The 16,657-nt window shown below is 46.3% G+C and overlaps 1 protein-coding gene and 1 pseudogene across 1 annotated transcript in view; both read right to left on the minus strand.

Moving 5' to 3' along the window:
• Positions 1–6,599, minus strand: part of LOC114591104 (uncharacterized) — a 65,147-nt gene extending 58,548 nt beyond the window's left edge. Inside the window, 1 exon segment of the mRNA XM_077923587.1 lies at positions 6,025–6,599. Coding sequence (XP_077779713.1) covers positions 6,025–6,599 — 575 coding nt within the window.
• An 849-nt stretch (positions 6,600–7,448) lies between these two features.
• LOC144326778 (uncharacterized) lies at positions 7,449–13,443 on the minus strand (annotated as a pseudogene).
• Positions 13,444–16,657: the final 3,214 nt, after the last annotated feature.

Below are 16,657 nucleotides of genomic sequence, written 5' to 3' on the forward strand. Positions count from 1 at the left end.
ATTCTGCAGCTGCCTCTGCTCAATGGAAGATGGAGCCTGGCCTGCAGTGAGGAAATTTGCAGCCGCCTCCCTCTCCTCCTATATCACCAGAAACAGAAGAAAGGAATAATTTCAATAGGAACCTATTGTTCAAGCTGGAGCAACAACCTCCCATCATCTGTATCTTTCACTCACAGTCCACAGGTGAGAAATCAGGGATGTGCTTGTTTACATACCACACATTTAAAGTATACCCATTTATTGCACACACACCCAATCTCCAAATCGTGCGGTATTCCAGGTTTCCAGGAGCTTACAGAGGGTTCGGTTTCCTCAAAATGAGGGACATCTGAGAGTGTGGTATCTTAATGATCAATGGTTTATTTACAAATCTATGCAACCTGAGCCTCTGATGGAGGGGCTCACAGCATTAATGCCTCCTAAAGGGTCTTGCTCCTTCCACCCGCCATAGCAGCTATTTTGAGACTGGCACCCCCAGCGCTCTCCAGGACCTCCAGACCCTGAAGGCATCACTTATGGAGTCTCTTGCTGAAGACTAGACTGAAGACTAGACAGACCATATGGAAGAGGCAACCTTATCTAATCTATTGTGGCCTGCACATCTCCTTCTCGAGCATTAGAGGGACTGGGAACTCAACCCCTGGCCCCACTCCCACCCCCTGGCAGCACACTAACAAATGGGAACTAAATGGCCACCAACTTGGATGGCTTGAAAATATTCTTGGACCTATTCATGGAGGAGAAGTCTATCAATGACTACTAGCCATGATGGCTATCTCCTGCTTCCACACTTAGAGGAGAGGGCTCTTGTCCCCTTGTTTGGCCACTGGGAGAACAGGATGCTGGACTAGATGGGCCATTGGCCTTTAGTTCTTGATTATTTCACCTCTCTCACTTCATTAACGAGTTCCAGGTCTTCCCAGTCAGGTGTCTTGTGGCATTGGTTCCCCATGGTTCGCAGATACAGGTTTCCCAACTCTGTAAGAGAATACAGGATATGTAGCAGAGACACCCCAAAATATTAGGAAGATTCCCACACCCAGAGAGCTATGAGGAAGGGCCTCACATTAAACTGGCTTCCTCCATACACTACAACATAACCCCAGTGGCATAGCGTGGGGGGTGCAGGAGGGGCCGGCCGCACCAGGCGCAACATCTGGGGGGGGGGGCGCTCACACTCGCAGCTCTCTGCCCCTACCTGGCTCACTCACTCTCTCTCACACAAGGGGGCGCAAATTACTTGCCTTGCCCCGGGTGCTGACAACCCACGCTATGCCACTTCATAACCCCCATCTATATATGGTTGTATTTTTTCCTATACTGTTTGCAAGAAACAAGCTGCTGTTTAACCACAGTTTAGGGTTTATACATGGGCACTATGCCTTTTTTTATAGAAGCAATGTAATAGACCACGGGCATTATTTCCCTATGAATGTATTAATGTTTTGCTTAATGGGTTCTAATTGCATTTTGATGCTCTGTCGTTCCTTTCTGTTTGTGATGCCATCATTGTACATTGTGTGAACCACTTCAATATTTTGTTGTACTAAGTGGAACAGTTGTACCTCTGGTTACGTACTTAATTCGTTCCGGAGGTCCGTTCTTAAGCTGAAACTGTTCTTAACCTGAAGCACCACTTTAGCTAATGTGGCCACTTGCTGCTGCCGTGCCACCGTCGTGCGATTTCTGTTCTCATCCTAAGGCAAAGTTCTTGACCTAAGGTACTATTTCTAGGTTAGCGGAGTCTAACCTGAAGCGTATGTAACCCGAGGTACCACTGTATATACCTGTTGTCTTTGTTCATGGGGTTTTCTTGGCAGGGATACTGGAATGGCTTGCCAGTTCCTGCTCCAAGTGGATCACGTTTGGTCAAAACTCTCCACTATGACCTGTCCATCTTGGGTGGCCCTGCACAGCATAGCTCCTAGCTTCTCTGAGTTATTCAAGCCCCTTTGCCACGGCAAGGCAGTGCGTTGAATTACGGAGAAAGCTAAAGAGTTCCAGAAAGACATCTACTTCTCCTTTGTTGACTGTGCAAATGCCTTTGACTGTGTCGACCACAGCAAACTTTGGCAAGTTCTTAAAGAAATGGGAGTGCCTGATCACCTCATCTGTCTCCTGTGAAATCTCTATTTGGGACAAGAAGCTAAAGTTAGAACTGGATATGGAACAACTGATTGGTTCATAATTGAGAATGGAGTACGACAAGGGTGTATATTGTCTCCCTGCTTATTTAACTTATATGCAGAATTCATCATGCGAAAGGCTGGGCTGGATGAATCCCTAGCCGGAATTAAGATTGCCGGAAGAAATATCAACGACCTCAGATATGCAGATGACACAGCCTTGATGGCAGAAAGTGAGGAGGAATTAAGGAACCTTTTAATGAGGGTGAAAGAGGAGAGCGCAAAATATGGTCTGAAGCTCAACATCAAAAAAACGAAGATCATGGCCACTGGTCCCATCACCTCCTGGCAAATAAATGGGGAAGAAATGGAGGCAGTGAGAGATTTTACTTTCTTGGGCTCCATGATCACTGCAGATGGTGACAGCAGTCACGAAATTAAAAGACTCCCGCTTTTTGGGACAAAAGCAATGATAAACCTAGACAGCATCTTAAAAAGCAGAGACATCACCTGGCCAACAAAGGCCCATATAGTTAAAGCTATGGTTTTCCCAGTAGTGATGTATGGAAGTGAGAGCTGGACCATCAAGAAGGCTGATTGCCGAAGAATGGATGCTTTTGAATTATGGTGCTGGAGGAGACTCTTGAGAGTCCCATGGACTGCAAGAAGTCCCATGGACTATCCATTCTGAAGGAAATCAGCCCTGAGTGCTCACTGCAAGGACAGATTGTGAAGCTGAGGCTCCAATACTTTGGCCACCTCATGAGAAGAGATGACTCCCTGGAAAAGACCCTGATGTTGGGAAAGATGGAGGGCACAAGGAGAAGGGGACGATAGAGGACGAGATGGTTGGACAGTGTTCTCGAAGCTACCAGCATGAGTTTGACTAAACTGCGGGAGGCAGTGGAAGACAGGAGTGCCTGGCGTGCTCTGGTCCATGGGGTCACGAAGAGTCGGACATGAATAAACAACAACAGCAAGTGGTATATAAGTTATTAAAATGAACGAATGAAATAAACGCTGGGTGCGGTGGAAGTTTTGGGCCCCCTGGATGGTGCTGGACTACAACATCCACCTTCCCTGGCTGGGGCTGATGGGAGTTGTAATTCAGTAACATCCAGAGGACCAAAGGTTCAATACACCCTCTGTCTGCATATCCCTGCAGTCCCTGTAAATGATGAAGGGGCTTCTCTAGTCCATCAAAACTTCAGCTCCAAATAAGGGCTCTTACACACTTCTGATGGACCTTTCTTTTCTAAGCATCAGCGTGGAAGGGTTTTCATTTACCCTCCTGTTTTTCCTGGGAAAACCTGGCTGTTTAACAGTGAATCGCAACAAACCCCATTCATTCTGATTCAGCGGTAAATACAGTGGTACCTCAGGTTACATATGCTTCAGGTTACAGACTCCGCTAACCCGGAAATAGTGCTTCAGGTTGAGAACTTTGCTTCAGGATGAGAACAGAAATCGTGCAGTGGCAGCAGGAGGCCCCATTAGCTAAAGTGGTGCTTCAGGTTAAGAACAGTTTCAGGTTAAGTACGGACCTCCGGAATGAATTAAGTACTTAACCTGAGGTACAACTGTAATGGGTTTCCCCAAGAAAATTGAAACAAAAAACTCATCAGACCCAAGCGTATAAAGCACGAGACAAGTGGAAGACACAGGAGAAGTAGTGTGAGCGAGTCCTGGATCATGTTAGCTTGCAAAGAATGGTTCCTGTTTAGCCACATTCCCACCATCCATCTTAAAACAGTGCAATACCACTTTAAACAGTCCTGGTTTCCCCCAAAGAACTCGGGGAGCTGTAGTTTGGTAAGAGCGCAGAGGGTTGTGAAGAGACTCCTGCTATTCTCCTCACACAGCTACAATGCACAGAGTTCTCTGGGAAGTGGGACTGATTGTTAAACCACGCTGGAAACTGCAGCTCTGTGAAGGGAATTGTGGAAGTCTCCTGTACTTTTATCAAGGTACAGCTCCCAGTATTCTTTGGAGGAAGCCAGGACTGTTTAAAGAGGTACCTTTTAAAGGATGACTTGAATGTGGTCATTTTTTACACCGGCAAAGCACACCTACTCCAAAGGATGGCCCTACTACCTGGCAGGGACTTTGAGCTCCAGCTCCCCCCCCCCCAAAGGGGAGCCTAAAAAAATTAGGGTTATTCCTGCTTCAAGGGCACATCTAGTGAAGGAAACATTGAGTGCCAAAGCTCCTTTTCTGAAAATCATCAAGCAAGCAAGCAAGCAAGCAAGCAAGCAAGCAAGCAAGCAAGCAAACTCAAACTAAACTGGAAAACCCCTCCTCACTACTGATCTCACATTCCCAGATACATTCACCCCCTTTGTGGCTTTTTCTTTTCAGTATAGTGCCTATGAACTAAAGTCTGTTGCCTGTTGCAACAACCCTTTCCTCACCAAATTGCATCCCCACCATCAGGCAACTCACTTGTTCAGCTTCTCTTTCCCTCTGGAGAAATGAAAGAATTCCTTTAGCTCACCCAGGAAATCAGATCTACAATTCAGCCCCAAAAGACCACTGCAGGGGTGAAATACTAAAAACTAGGATGTCAGCTCCCGGGAAGCAGAGCAGAAATGGGAAATCTACGTTAAGCTTGTTCTACAGGATCCCATGGCGTTTTCTCTTGAGCTTTACACAGGTGGTGCTGCATTATGACTCGCCTCCTGCTTCCCAGACTTATTGTCCCCCAGCTGTGCACATACTCAGGTAAATAGGGCCAGCTGCTGGTAATTTCAGAAAGTTTTGCAAAGGCTGCTGGGAAATGAAGTTCACAGGGAGGAAAACTGAGCCAAGACCAACAACCAGGCAGCTGAGAGTCCAAGATTCCCTCTTCCCCCTCCTGCACTTTGATTTATAGCCTTCCTGTTATGTGTTGTTTTTAAAGGGACACGGGTGGTGCTGTGGGTTAAACCACAGAGCCTAGGACTTGCCGATCAGAAGGTCGCGGTTTGAATCCCCGCAACAGGGTGAGCTCCCGTTGTTCGGACCCTGCTCCTGCCCACCTAGCAGTTCAAAAGCACGTCCAAGTTCAAGTAGATAAATAGGTACCACTCCGGCGGGAAGGCGTTTCTGTGTGCTGCTCTGGTTCGCCAGAAGCGGCTTAGTCATGCTGGCCACATGAACCAGAAGCTGTACGCCTGCTCCCTCGGCCAATAAAGCAAGATGAGTGCCACATCCCCAGAGTCGGTCACAACTGGACCTAACGGTCAGGGGTCCCTTTATCTTTACCTGTTGTTTTTTAACATTTAAATTTAATTTTTATATATTGTCCACATATGAACTTTTTTTTAAAAAAGAAAAGAAGGACTGGCTTGGGGAAGACAGATTGCATTACAAGCCAGAGGTTCCACAACCATGTGCAATGAGGAAAGCTGTTTATTAAACAAATTATTTTATAATCACAGCAGTATGTTTAAAACTGCAACCTCGACAGGGGGCCAGAGTAATAAAAAGAGAAGCAAAAGGGGTAAAAACCTACAAACTTTATTGATGAATAGAACAAACACATTAAAATACTGATAGAAGCAAATGCCAAGTAAAACATGCATTTAAAAAGAAGTAATTGTTATTGGAGCAATACACTGAAGTAGAAGAATGGAGAGACAGAAGCATTTGCAAGATCTCTCTGCCTCTCCATTGCTGTCTTGTGCCGATTAAACTGACGTGAAATGAGTGCGCTATCATAAAAGCTTTCCCCACGTTTGTGGGTTATTTGGTGGGAATTGTCTTGTGCTGATTAATTAGATATTTAAAAAAGGGTCTTGCTGCAGCCTTGTCGCATTTTGAGCATTTGTATGTTTTCTCCACTTCATAGGTTCTCTGGTGTGTGTTGAGATGTGTGCTATGATCGAAGCTCTGACCACATTTTGAGCATTTTTAAGGCTTCTCTTTCGTGTGGGTTCTCTGGTGTTTTTTCAAATTGCTCTTTTGACTGAAGCTCTGCCCACATTCTGAGCATTTATAAGGCTTCTCTTCCGTGTGGATTCTTTGATGCACCCTAAGGTTGGGTTGAGTAAGGTAACTCTTGCCACATTCTGAGCATTTGTATGGCCTCTCCCCTGAGTGGGATCTCTGGTGTACTTTCAAGCTGAACTTTTGACGGAAGCTCTTCCCGCATTCTGAGCATTTATAAGGCTTCTCTTTAGTGTGGGTTACTTGGTGTAGGGCAAGGACTGACCTACGACTGAAGCTTCTTCCACATTCCTCACATTTATAGGGCTTCTCTCCCGTGTGACTTCTTTCATGCATAACAAGGGATTGGCTGGTCTTATAGCTTTTCCCACACCACATACATAAATAGGGGGCCTCTCCTGTGTGAACTCTTTGGTGTGCATAAACGTTCGGCTTGTGTTTGAAGCTTTTCCCACATCGGCTGCATTGATAGGGTCTCTCTTCCACCTGAGTTCTCTGCATAACATTCCCGTTCATCTCTTTGTGCTCAGTCCCCATTGAGAACATCGCACAACGTTCTCCTTCATTCTCAGTTACCTGCATATCACCTGTTGAAATCAAGGGGAGAAAGTCTTGATGGGACCCCAAAGGAGAAGGAAAGCTTCCGTTGGCTCTCCACTAAATGTGTCATTTCATTCATTGAAATTGGCTATCTCCCATAGTGCAAGTTATTTATTTCCCCTATGTCTGTTAGAATATGCTGCTGAAAGACACCTTGCCCAGCAGATCTTTCCTTTCCTCTAAAGCAGGCACTTAAGAGATTGAATGGAATATTAATGGTTTAAGAATGACCGGTAGTTTACTGGAATTAAACAACAGTATATGCGGGTGGCACTGTGGGTTAAACCACAGAGCCTAGGCCTTGCCAATCAGAAGGTCAGCGGTTTGAATCCCTGCGATGGGGTGAGCTCCTGTTGCTCAGTCCCTGCTCCTGCCAACCTACTAGTTCGAAAGCACGCCAAAGTGCAAGTAGATAAATAGGCACCGCTCTGGCGGGAAGGTAAACGGCGTTTCCGTGCTCTGCTCTAGTTCGCCAGAAGTGGCTTAGTCAAGCTGGCCCCATGACCTGGAAGTTGTATGCCAGCTCCCTCGGCCAATAAAACGAGATGAGCGCCGCAACCCCAGAGTCGGTCACGACTGGACCTAATGGTCAGGGGTCCCTTTACCTTTTTTATACTGCTGAAGTTTGATGTATTTGTTGGTTTGCGTGCTCTGGTGGAACAATTAGGATCCACGTCCTTGTCTAACCCAAGACAGGGTTTTATTTTCTTATGAAACAAAAGCACTAATTGTGAATGCATGGGCACAATTCCTGATTTTCTTGCCTCCCTAGATAAATAAGAATGTAAGGTATTATCACGCTCTGCAGTTCATGTGGTGACCAGGTGGTGGCCATGCCAACCAAAGCATGAGGAACAGGTGGCTGACCCAGGTGAACTGCAGGGGGAGGGGACATGCAAAGAGGTGAGATATAAACTGTAGGGCTTTAGTCAAAGGGGTGGGGGGAGGGCAAAGGGGTAGGGGAAGACGGAACTTGCCTACAATCCTGCCCTCCTCGTTCTCCTTGTTTTCCTTCTGCAGCTGCCTCTGCTCAACTAAAACTGGAGCCTGGCCTGCATCAGGGAGATTTGCAGGCTCCTCTTCCTTCTCCTCCGGTATCAACTGAAACAGCAGAAAGGAGTCCTTTCAATAGCTGGAGCAACAGTCCACACCATCTTTTTCACTCACCCTCTGCAAGTGAGAAATGAGGGCTGTGTTTGTTCACACCACACATTTAAGGTGTGCCCATTTATTGCACCCACACCCAATCTCCAAGTGGTGCGGTATTCCCAGGGGTTCCATGCGCTTACCAAGGGCTCGGTTTCCTCAGAATGAGGGATAGCTGAGACAGTGGTATCTTGATAATAAATGGTTTATTTACACATCTATGCAACCTGATCTCCGATGGAGGGGTTCACAGCATTAATGCCCCCCCAAAGGGCCTTGCTTCTCCAACCCGCCATAGCAGCTATTTTGAGGCGGGCACCCCCAGTGCTCCCCAGGACCTTCAGACCCTGAAGACATGTGGAATCCCTTGTTGAGGGCTAGACAAAACAATATGGAAGAGGCAACCCTATGTAGTCCATGGGTCTCGAGTTGGTGTAGGGCAAGGTTTGGCTTGTACCTGAAGCTTTTATCACACACCTCACATTTATAGGGCTTCTCTCCCGTGTGACTTCTCTCATGCCTAATAAGGGACGTCTTGTTCTTATAGCTTTTCCCACACTGCTTACATATATAGGGGGCCTCTCCTGTGTGAACTATTTGGTGTCGATGAAGTATTGACTTGTATTTGAAGCTTTTTCCACATTGGCTGCATTGGTAGGGTCTCTCTTCCACCTGAGTTTCCTGTATATCCTTCCCGTTCATCTCTTTGTGCTCAGGCTCCACTGATGATACCGCACAACATTCTTCTTCTTTCTCAGTCACCTGCGTATCACCTGCTGAAATAAAGGCGAGAAATACTTTATGGGTCAGCAAAGGAGAAGCAAGCCGTCCTTTGGCTCTCCCCTAAATGTGTTGTGGTGTCATTGAATTCATTAAAATTGTTTGTCTCCCATAGTGCGACTTATTTATTTCCGCTTTGTGTGTTAGAATATGCTGCCGAAAGACACCTTGACCAGCAGATCTTTCCTTTCCTCTAAAGCAGGAGTTTAAGGGAATATTAATGGCTTCAGAATTAGTTTACTGGAATTAAACAACAGTATACTGCTGAAATTTGATGTGTTTGCTGGTTTGCATGCTCTGGCAGAACAATTAGGATACAAGTGCTTGTATAACCTGGGACAGGGATTCATTTTCTTATGAAACAAAATCACTTATTGTGAATGCATTGGCAGAATTCCTGGTTTTCTTCCCTTCCTAGATAAATAAGAATGTAAGGTATTGTCACGCTCTGCAGTTCATGTGGTGACCAGTAGGTGGCCATGCCAACCGAAGCATGTGGAACAGCTGGCCAGCCCAGGTGAGCTGGGGGGGGGAATATGCAAGGCGGTGAGAAATAAAAGGAGGCCTTCAGTCAGGTGTGGGGAAAGGGCAAATGGGTAGGTGGGTTTGGCACGTATAGCAGGATAGGGGGAGTCTGAACTTACCCCAATTCCTGCCCTCCCCATCATCCTCTTCCTCCTGGGTTTCATTCTGCAGCTGCCTCTGCTCAACTGAAGATGGAGCCTGGCCTGCAGTGAGGAAATTTGCAGCTGCCTCCCTCTCCTCCTATATCACCAGAAACAGAAGAAAGGAATAATTTCAATAGGAGCCTATTGTTCAAGCTGGAGCAACAACCTCCCATCATCTCTATCTTTCACTCACATTCTACAAGTGAGAAATCAGGGATGTGCTTGTTTACATACCACACATTTAAAGTATACCCATTTATTGCACACACACCCAATCTCCAAATGGTGTGGCATTCCAGGTTTCCAGGAGCTTACAGAGGGTTCGGTTTCCTCAAAATGAGGGACAGCTGAGAGTGTGGTATCTTAATGATCAATAGTTTATTTACACATCTATGCAACCTGAGCCTCTGATGGAGGGGCTCACAGCATTAATGCCCCCTAAAGGGTCTTGCTCCTTCCACCCGCCATAGCAGCTATATTGAGACTGGCACCCCCAGCGCTCTCCAGGACCTCCAGACCCTGAAGACATCACATGTGGAGTCTCTTGCTGAAGACTAGACTGAAGACTAGACAGACCATATGGAAGAGGCAACCGTATCTAATCTATTGTGGCCTGCACATCTCCTTCTCAAGCATTAGAGGGACTGGGAACTCAACCCCTGGCCCCACTCCCACCCCTTGGCAGCACACTAGCAAATGGGAACTAAATGGCCACCAACTTGGATGGCTTGAAAATATTCTTGGGCATATTCATGGAGGAGAAGTCTATCAATGACTACTAGCCATGATGGCTATCTCCTGCTTCCACACTTAGAGGTAGTAATTTTTTCTTAATACGAGTGTGGGGAGACCACAGAAGAGGAGAGGGCTCTTGTCCCCCTGTTTGGCCACTGGGAGAACAGCATGCTGGACTAGATGGGCCATTGGCCTTTAGTTCTTGATTATTTCACCTCTCTCACTTCATTAACGAGTTCCAGGTCTTCCCAGTCAGGTTTCTTGTGGCATTGGTTCCCCATGGTTCGCAGATACAGGTTTCCCAACTCTGTAAGAGAATACAGGATATGTAGCAGAGACACCCCAAGATATTAGGAAGATTCCCACACCCAGAGAGCTATGAGGATGGGCCTCACGTTAAACAGGCTTCCTCCATACACTACAACATAACCCCAGTGGCATAGCGTGGGGGGTGCAGGGGGGCCCGGCCGCACTGCGCGCAACATCTGGGGGGGGGCACTCGCAGCTCTCTGCCCCTACCTGGCTCACTCACTCTCTCTCACACAAGGGGGCGCAAATTACTTGCCTTGCCCCGGGTGCTGACAACCCATGCTACGCCACTGCATAACCCCCATCTATATATGGTTGTATTTTTTCCTATACTGTTTGCAAGAAACAAGCTGCTGTTTAACCACAGTTTAGGGTTTATACATGGGCGCTATGCCTTTTTTTATCGAAGCACTGTAATAGACCACGGGCATTATTTCCCTATGAATGTATTAATGTTTTGCTTAATGGGTTCTAATTGCATTTTGATGCTCTGTCGTTCCTTTTTGTGTGTGATGCCATCATTGTACATTGTGTGAACCACTTCAATATTTTGTTGTACTAAGTGGTACAGTGGTACCTCTGGTTACGTACTTAATTCATTCTGGAGGTCTGTTCTTAACCTGAAACTGTTCTTAACCTGAAGCACCACTTTAGCTAATGCGGCCTCCTGCTGCTGCCGCACTGCCGCCATGCGATTTCTGTTCTAATCCTAAGGCAAAGTTCTTAACCTAAGGTACTATTTCTGGGTTAGCGGAGTCTAACCTGAAGCGTATGTAACCTGAGGTACCACTGTATATGCCTGTTGTCTTTGTTCATGGGGTTTTCTTGGCAGGGATACTGGAGTGGCTTGCCGGTTCCTGCTCCAAGTGGATCACGTTTGGTCAAAACTCTCCACTATGACCTGTCCATCTTGGCTGGCCCTGCACGGCATAGCTCATAGCTTCTCTGAGTTATTCAAGCCCCTTTGCCATGGCAAGGCAGTGCACTGGATTACGGAGAAAGCTAAAGAGTTCCAGAAAGACATCTACTTCTCCTTCGTTGACTATGCAAATGCCTTTGACTGTGTCGACCACAGCAAACTTTGGCAAGTTCTTAAAGAAATGGGAGTGCCTGATCACCTCATCTGTCTCCTGAGAAATCTCTATTTGGGACAAGAAGCTAAAGTTAGAACTGGATATGGAACAACTGATTGGTTCATAATTGGGAATGGAGTACGACAAGGCTGTATATTGTCTCCCTGCTTATTTAACTTATATGCAGAATTCATCATGCGAAAGGCTGGGCTGGATGAATCCCTAGCCGGAATTAAGATTGCCGGAAGAAATATCAACGACCTCAGATATGCAGATGACACAGCCTTGATGGCAGAAAGTGAGGAGGAATTAAAGAACCTTTTAATGAGGGTGAAAGAGGAGAGCGCAAAATATGGTCTGAAGCTCAACATAAAAAAACTAACAACATGGCCACTGGTCCCATCACCTCCTGACAAATAGATGGGGAAGAAATGGAGGCAGTGAGAGATTTTACTTTCTTGGGCTCCATGATCACTGCAGATGGTGACAGCAGTCATGAAATTAAGACACCTGCTTCTTGGAAGAAAAGTGATGACAAACCTAGACAGCATCTTAAAAAGCAGAGACATCACCTGGCTAACAAAGGTCCATATAGTTAAAGCTATGGTTTTCCCAGTAGTGATGTATGGAAGTGAGAGCTGGACCATAAAGAAGGCTGATCGCCAAAGAATGGATGCTTTTGAATTATGGTGCTGGAGGAGACTCTTGAGAGTCCCATGGACTGCAAGAAGATCCAACCTATCCATTCTGAAGGAAATCAGCCCTGAGTGAGAAATCAGCCAATGAGGAAAGCTGTTTATTAAACAAATTATTTCATAGCCACAGAGGTATGTTTAAAACTGCAACCTTGACAGGGAGCGAGAGTAATAAAAAGAGAAGCAAAAGGAATAAAAAACATACAAAATTTATTGATGAATAGTGCAAACACATTAAAATACTTACAGAAGCAAGTGCCAAGTAAAACATGCATTTAAAAAGAAGTACCAGTGATTGGAGTAATACACTGAAGTAGAAGAATGGAGAAACAGAAGCATTTGCAAGATCTCTCTGCCTCTCCATTGCTGTCTTGTGCCGACTGAACTGACGTGAAATGAGTGCACTATCATAAAAGCTTTCCCCACATTTGTGGGCTCTTCCGTGGGAATTGTCTTGTGCTGATTAATTGGATATTTTAAAAAGGGTCTTGCTGCAGCCTGAGAAGCTCTGCGATGTCTCCTATTTATGCTTCAGTTGGTGTAACCCAAGGCTTCCGCTACACCCAAATGTTCTGGAACAAATGGAACATACGAAACATTTCTTTTCAGGGCGGGTTACATTATGTTCAACAAGACTTGGTTCAGAAGCATGGCTGAGGCCAAAGTCTGGCTCCTCTCCTCTATGAATTCTCTGATGTTCCATAAGGGAGGTGCTGCATCTGAAGCTCTCTCCGCATTCTGAGCATTTGTGAGGTCCTTCTTCAATGTGCATCCTGTTATGTTTAATGAGATCAAATGGAGAAGTAAAGTCCTTGTCGCATTTTGAGCATTTGTATGTCTTCTCCACTTCATGGGTTCTCTGGTGTGTGTTGAGATGTGTGCTACGATCGAAGCTCTGACCACATTTTGAGCATTCTTAAGCTTTCTCTTTCGTGTGGATTCTTTCATGCTTCCTAAGGTTCGATCGGGTAATGTAACTCTTGCCACATTCTGAGCATTTGTATGGCCTCTCCCCTGTGTGGGTTCTCTGGTGTACTTTCAAGCTGAACTTTTGACGGAAGCTCTTCCCGCATTCTGAGCATTGATAAGGCTTCTCTTTAGTGTGGGTTACTTGGTGTATGGCAAGGACTGACTTACGACTGAAGCTTCTTCCACATTCCTCACATTTATAGGGCTTCTCTCTCGTGTGACTTCTTTCATGCAGAACAAGGGATGAGCTGGTCTTATAGCTTTTCCCACACCACATACACAAATAGGGGGCCTCTCCTGTGTGAACGCTTTGGTGTTCATAAACGTTCGACCTGCGTTTGAAGCTTTTTCCACATCGGCTGCATTGATAGGGTCTCTCTTCCACCTGAGTTCCCTGTATAACATTATCGTTCATCTATTTGGGCTCAGGCCCCGTTGACAACATCGCACAACGTTCTCCTTCATTCTCAGTTACCTGCATATCACCTGCTGATATAAAGTGGAGAAAGTCTTGATGGGACCCCAGAGGAGAAGGAAAGCTTCCGTTGGCTCTCTACTAAATGTCTCATTTCATTGATTGAAATTGTCTGTCTCCCATAGTGCGAGTTATTTATTTCCCCCTATGTCTGTTGGGATATCCTGCTGAAAGACACCTTGCCCAGTAGATCTTTCCTTTCCTCTAAAGCAGGAGCTTAAGAGATTGAAGGGAATATTAACGGTTTAAGAATGACTTGTAGTTTACTGGAATTAAACAATAGTATATGTGGGTGGCACTGTGGATTAAACCACAGAGCCTAGGCCTTGCCGATCAGAAGGTCAGCGGTTCGAATCCCCGCAATGGGGTGAGCTCCTGTTGCTCAGTCCCTGCTCCTGCCAACCTACTAGTTCGAAAGCACGTCAAAGTGCAAGTAGATAAATAGGTACCACTCCGGCAGGAAGGTAAACGGCGTTTCCGTGCTCTGCTCTGGTTCTCCAGAAGTGACTTAGTCAAGCTGGCCTCATGACCCAGAAGCTGTAAGCCGGCTCCCTCGGCCAATAAAGAGATATGAGCGCCGTAACCCCAGAGTCGGTCACGACTGGACCTAATGTTCAGGGGTCCCTTTACCTTTTTTATACTGCTGAAGTTTGATGTGTTTGTTGGTTTGCATGCTCTGGTGGAACAATTAGGATCCACGTTCTTGTCTAACCCAAGACAGGGTTTTATTTTCTTATGGAAGATAATCAGGTATTCTGAATGTATTGGCACAATTCCAGATTAACTTGCCTTCCTGGATTCATAAGAATGTAAGGTATTATCACGCTCTGCAGTTCATGTGGTGACCAGTAGGGGGCCATGCCAACTGCAGCATGAGAAACAGGTGGCTGACCCAGGTGAACTGCAGGAGGGGGGGATATGCAAGGAGGTGAGATACAAGAGGGAGGGGCTTTAGTCAAGTGGGGGGGAGGGCAAAGGGGTAGGGGAAGACGGAACTTGCCTACAATCCTGCCCTCCTCATTCTCCTTGTTTTCCTTCTGCAGCTGCCTCTGCTCAACTAAAACTGGAGCCTGGCCTGCATCAGGGAGATTTGCAGCCTCCTCTTCCTTCTCCTCCGGTATCAACTGAAACAGCAGAAAGGAATCCTTTCAATAGCTGGAGCAACAGTCCACACCATCTTTTTCACTCGCCCTCTGCAAGTGAGAAATGAGGGCTGTGTTTGTTCACACCACACATTTAAGGTGTGCCCATTTATTGCACCCACACCCAATCTCCAAGTGGTGCGGTATTCCCAGGGGTTCCATGCACTTACCAAGGGCTCGGTTTCCTCAGAATGAGGGATAGCTGAGACAGTGGTATCTTGATAATAAATGGTTTATTTACACATCTATGCAACCTGAGCTCCGATGGAGGGGTTCACAGCATTAATGCCCCCCCAAAGGGCCTTGCTTCTCCAACCCGCCATAGCAGCTATTTTGAGGCGGGCACCCCCAGTGCTCCCCAGGACCTTCAGACCCTGAAGACATGTGGAATCCCTTGTTGAGGGCTAGACAAAACAATATGGAAGAGGCAACCCTATGTAGTCCATGGGTCTTGAGTTGGTGTAGGGCAAGGTTTGGCTTGTACCTGAAGCTTTTATCACACACCTCACATTTATAGGGCTTCTCTCCCGTGTGACTTCTCTCATGCCTAATAAGGGACGTCTTGTTCTTATAGCTTTTCCCACACTGCTTACATATATAGGGGGCCTCTCCTGTGTGAACTATTTGGTGTCGATGAAGTATTGACTTGTATTTGAAGCTTTTTCCACATTGGCTGCATTGGTAGGGTCTCTCTTCCACCTGAGTTTCCTGTATATCCTTCCCGTTCATCTCTTTGTGCTCAGGCTCCACTGATGATACCGCACAACATTCTTCTTCTTTCTCAGTCACCTGCGTATCACCTGCTGAAATAAAGGCGAGAAATACTTTATGGGTCAGCAAAGGAGAAGCAAGCCATCCTTTGGCTCTCCCCTAAATGTGTTGTGGTGTCATTGAATTCATTAAAATTGTTTGTCTCCCATAGTGCGACTTATTTATTTCCGCTTTGTGTGTTAGAATATGCTGCCGAAAGACACCTTGACCAGCAGATCTTTCCTTTCCTCTAAAGCAGGAGTTTAAGGGAATATTAATGGCTTCAGAATTAGTTTACTGGAATTAAACAACAGTATACTGCTGAAATTTGATGTGTTTGCTGGTTTGCATGCTCTGGCAGAACAATTAGGATACAAGTGCTTGTATAACCTGGGACAGGGATTCATTTTCTTATGAAACAAAATCACTTATTGTGAATGCATTGGCAGAATTCCTGGTTTTCTTCCCTTCCTAGATAAATAAGAATGTAAGGTATTGTCACGCTCTGCAGTTCATGTGGTGACCAGTAGGTGGCCATGCCAACCGAAGCATGTGGAACAGCTGGCCAGCCCAGGTGAGCTGGGGGGGGGGAATATGCAAGGGGTGAGAAATAAAAGGAGGGCCTTTAGTCAGGTGTGGGGGAAGGGCAAAGGGGTGGGTGGGTTTGGCACATATAGCAGGATAGGGGGAGTCTGAACTTACCCCAAATTCTGCCCTCCCCATCATCCTCTTCCTCCTGGGTTTCATTCTGCAGCTGCCTCTGCTCAACTGAAGATGGAGCCTGGCCTGCAGTGAGGAAATTTGCAGCCGCCTGCCTCTCCTCCTATATCACCAGAAACAGAAGAAAGGAATAATTTCAATAGGAGCCTATTGTTCAAGCTGGAGCAACAACCTCCCATCATCTCTATCTTTCACTCACATTCCACAAGTGAGAAATCAGGAATGTGCTTGTTTACATACCACACATTTAAAGTATACCCATTTATTGCACACACACCCAATCTCCAAATGGTGTGGTATTCCAGGCTCCCCAGGACCTCCAGACCCTGAAGGCATCACTTGTGGAGTCCCTTGTTGAAGACTAGACTGAAGACTAGACAGACCATATGGAGGAGGCAACCTTATCTAATCTATTGTGGCCTGCACATCCCCTTCTCAAGCACAAGAGGGACAGGGAACTCAACCCGTGGACCCACCACAACTCCCCTGGCAGCACACTAGCGAATGAGAACTAAACGGCCACCAACTTGGATGGCTTGAAA

This window comes from Podarcis muralis, chromosome 2 (genome assembly GCF_964188315.1).
Source record: "Podarcis muralis chromosome 2, rPodMur119.hap1.1, whole genome shotgun sequence".
In the NCBI taxonomy this organism is placed as follows: Eukaryota; Metazoa; Chordata; class Lepidosauria; order Squamata; family Lacertidae; genus Podarcis; species Podarcis muralis.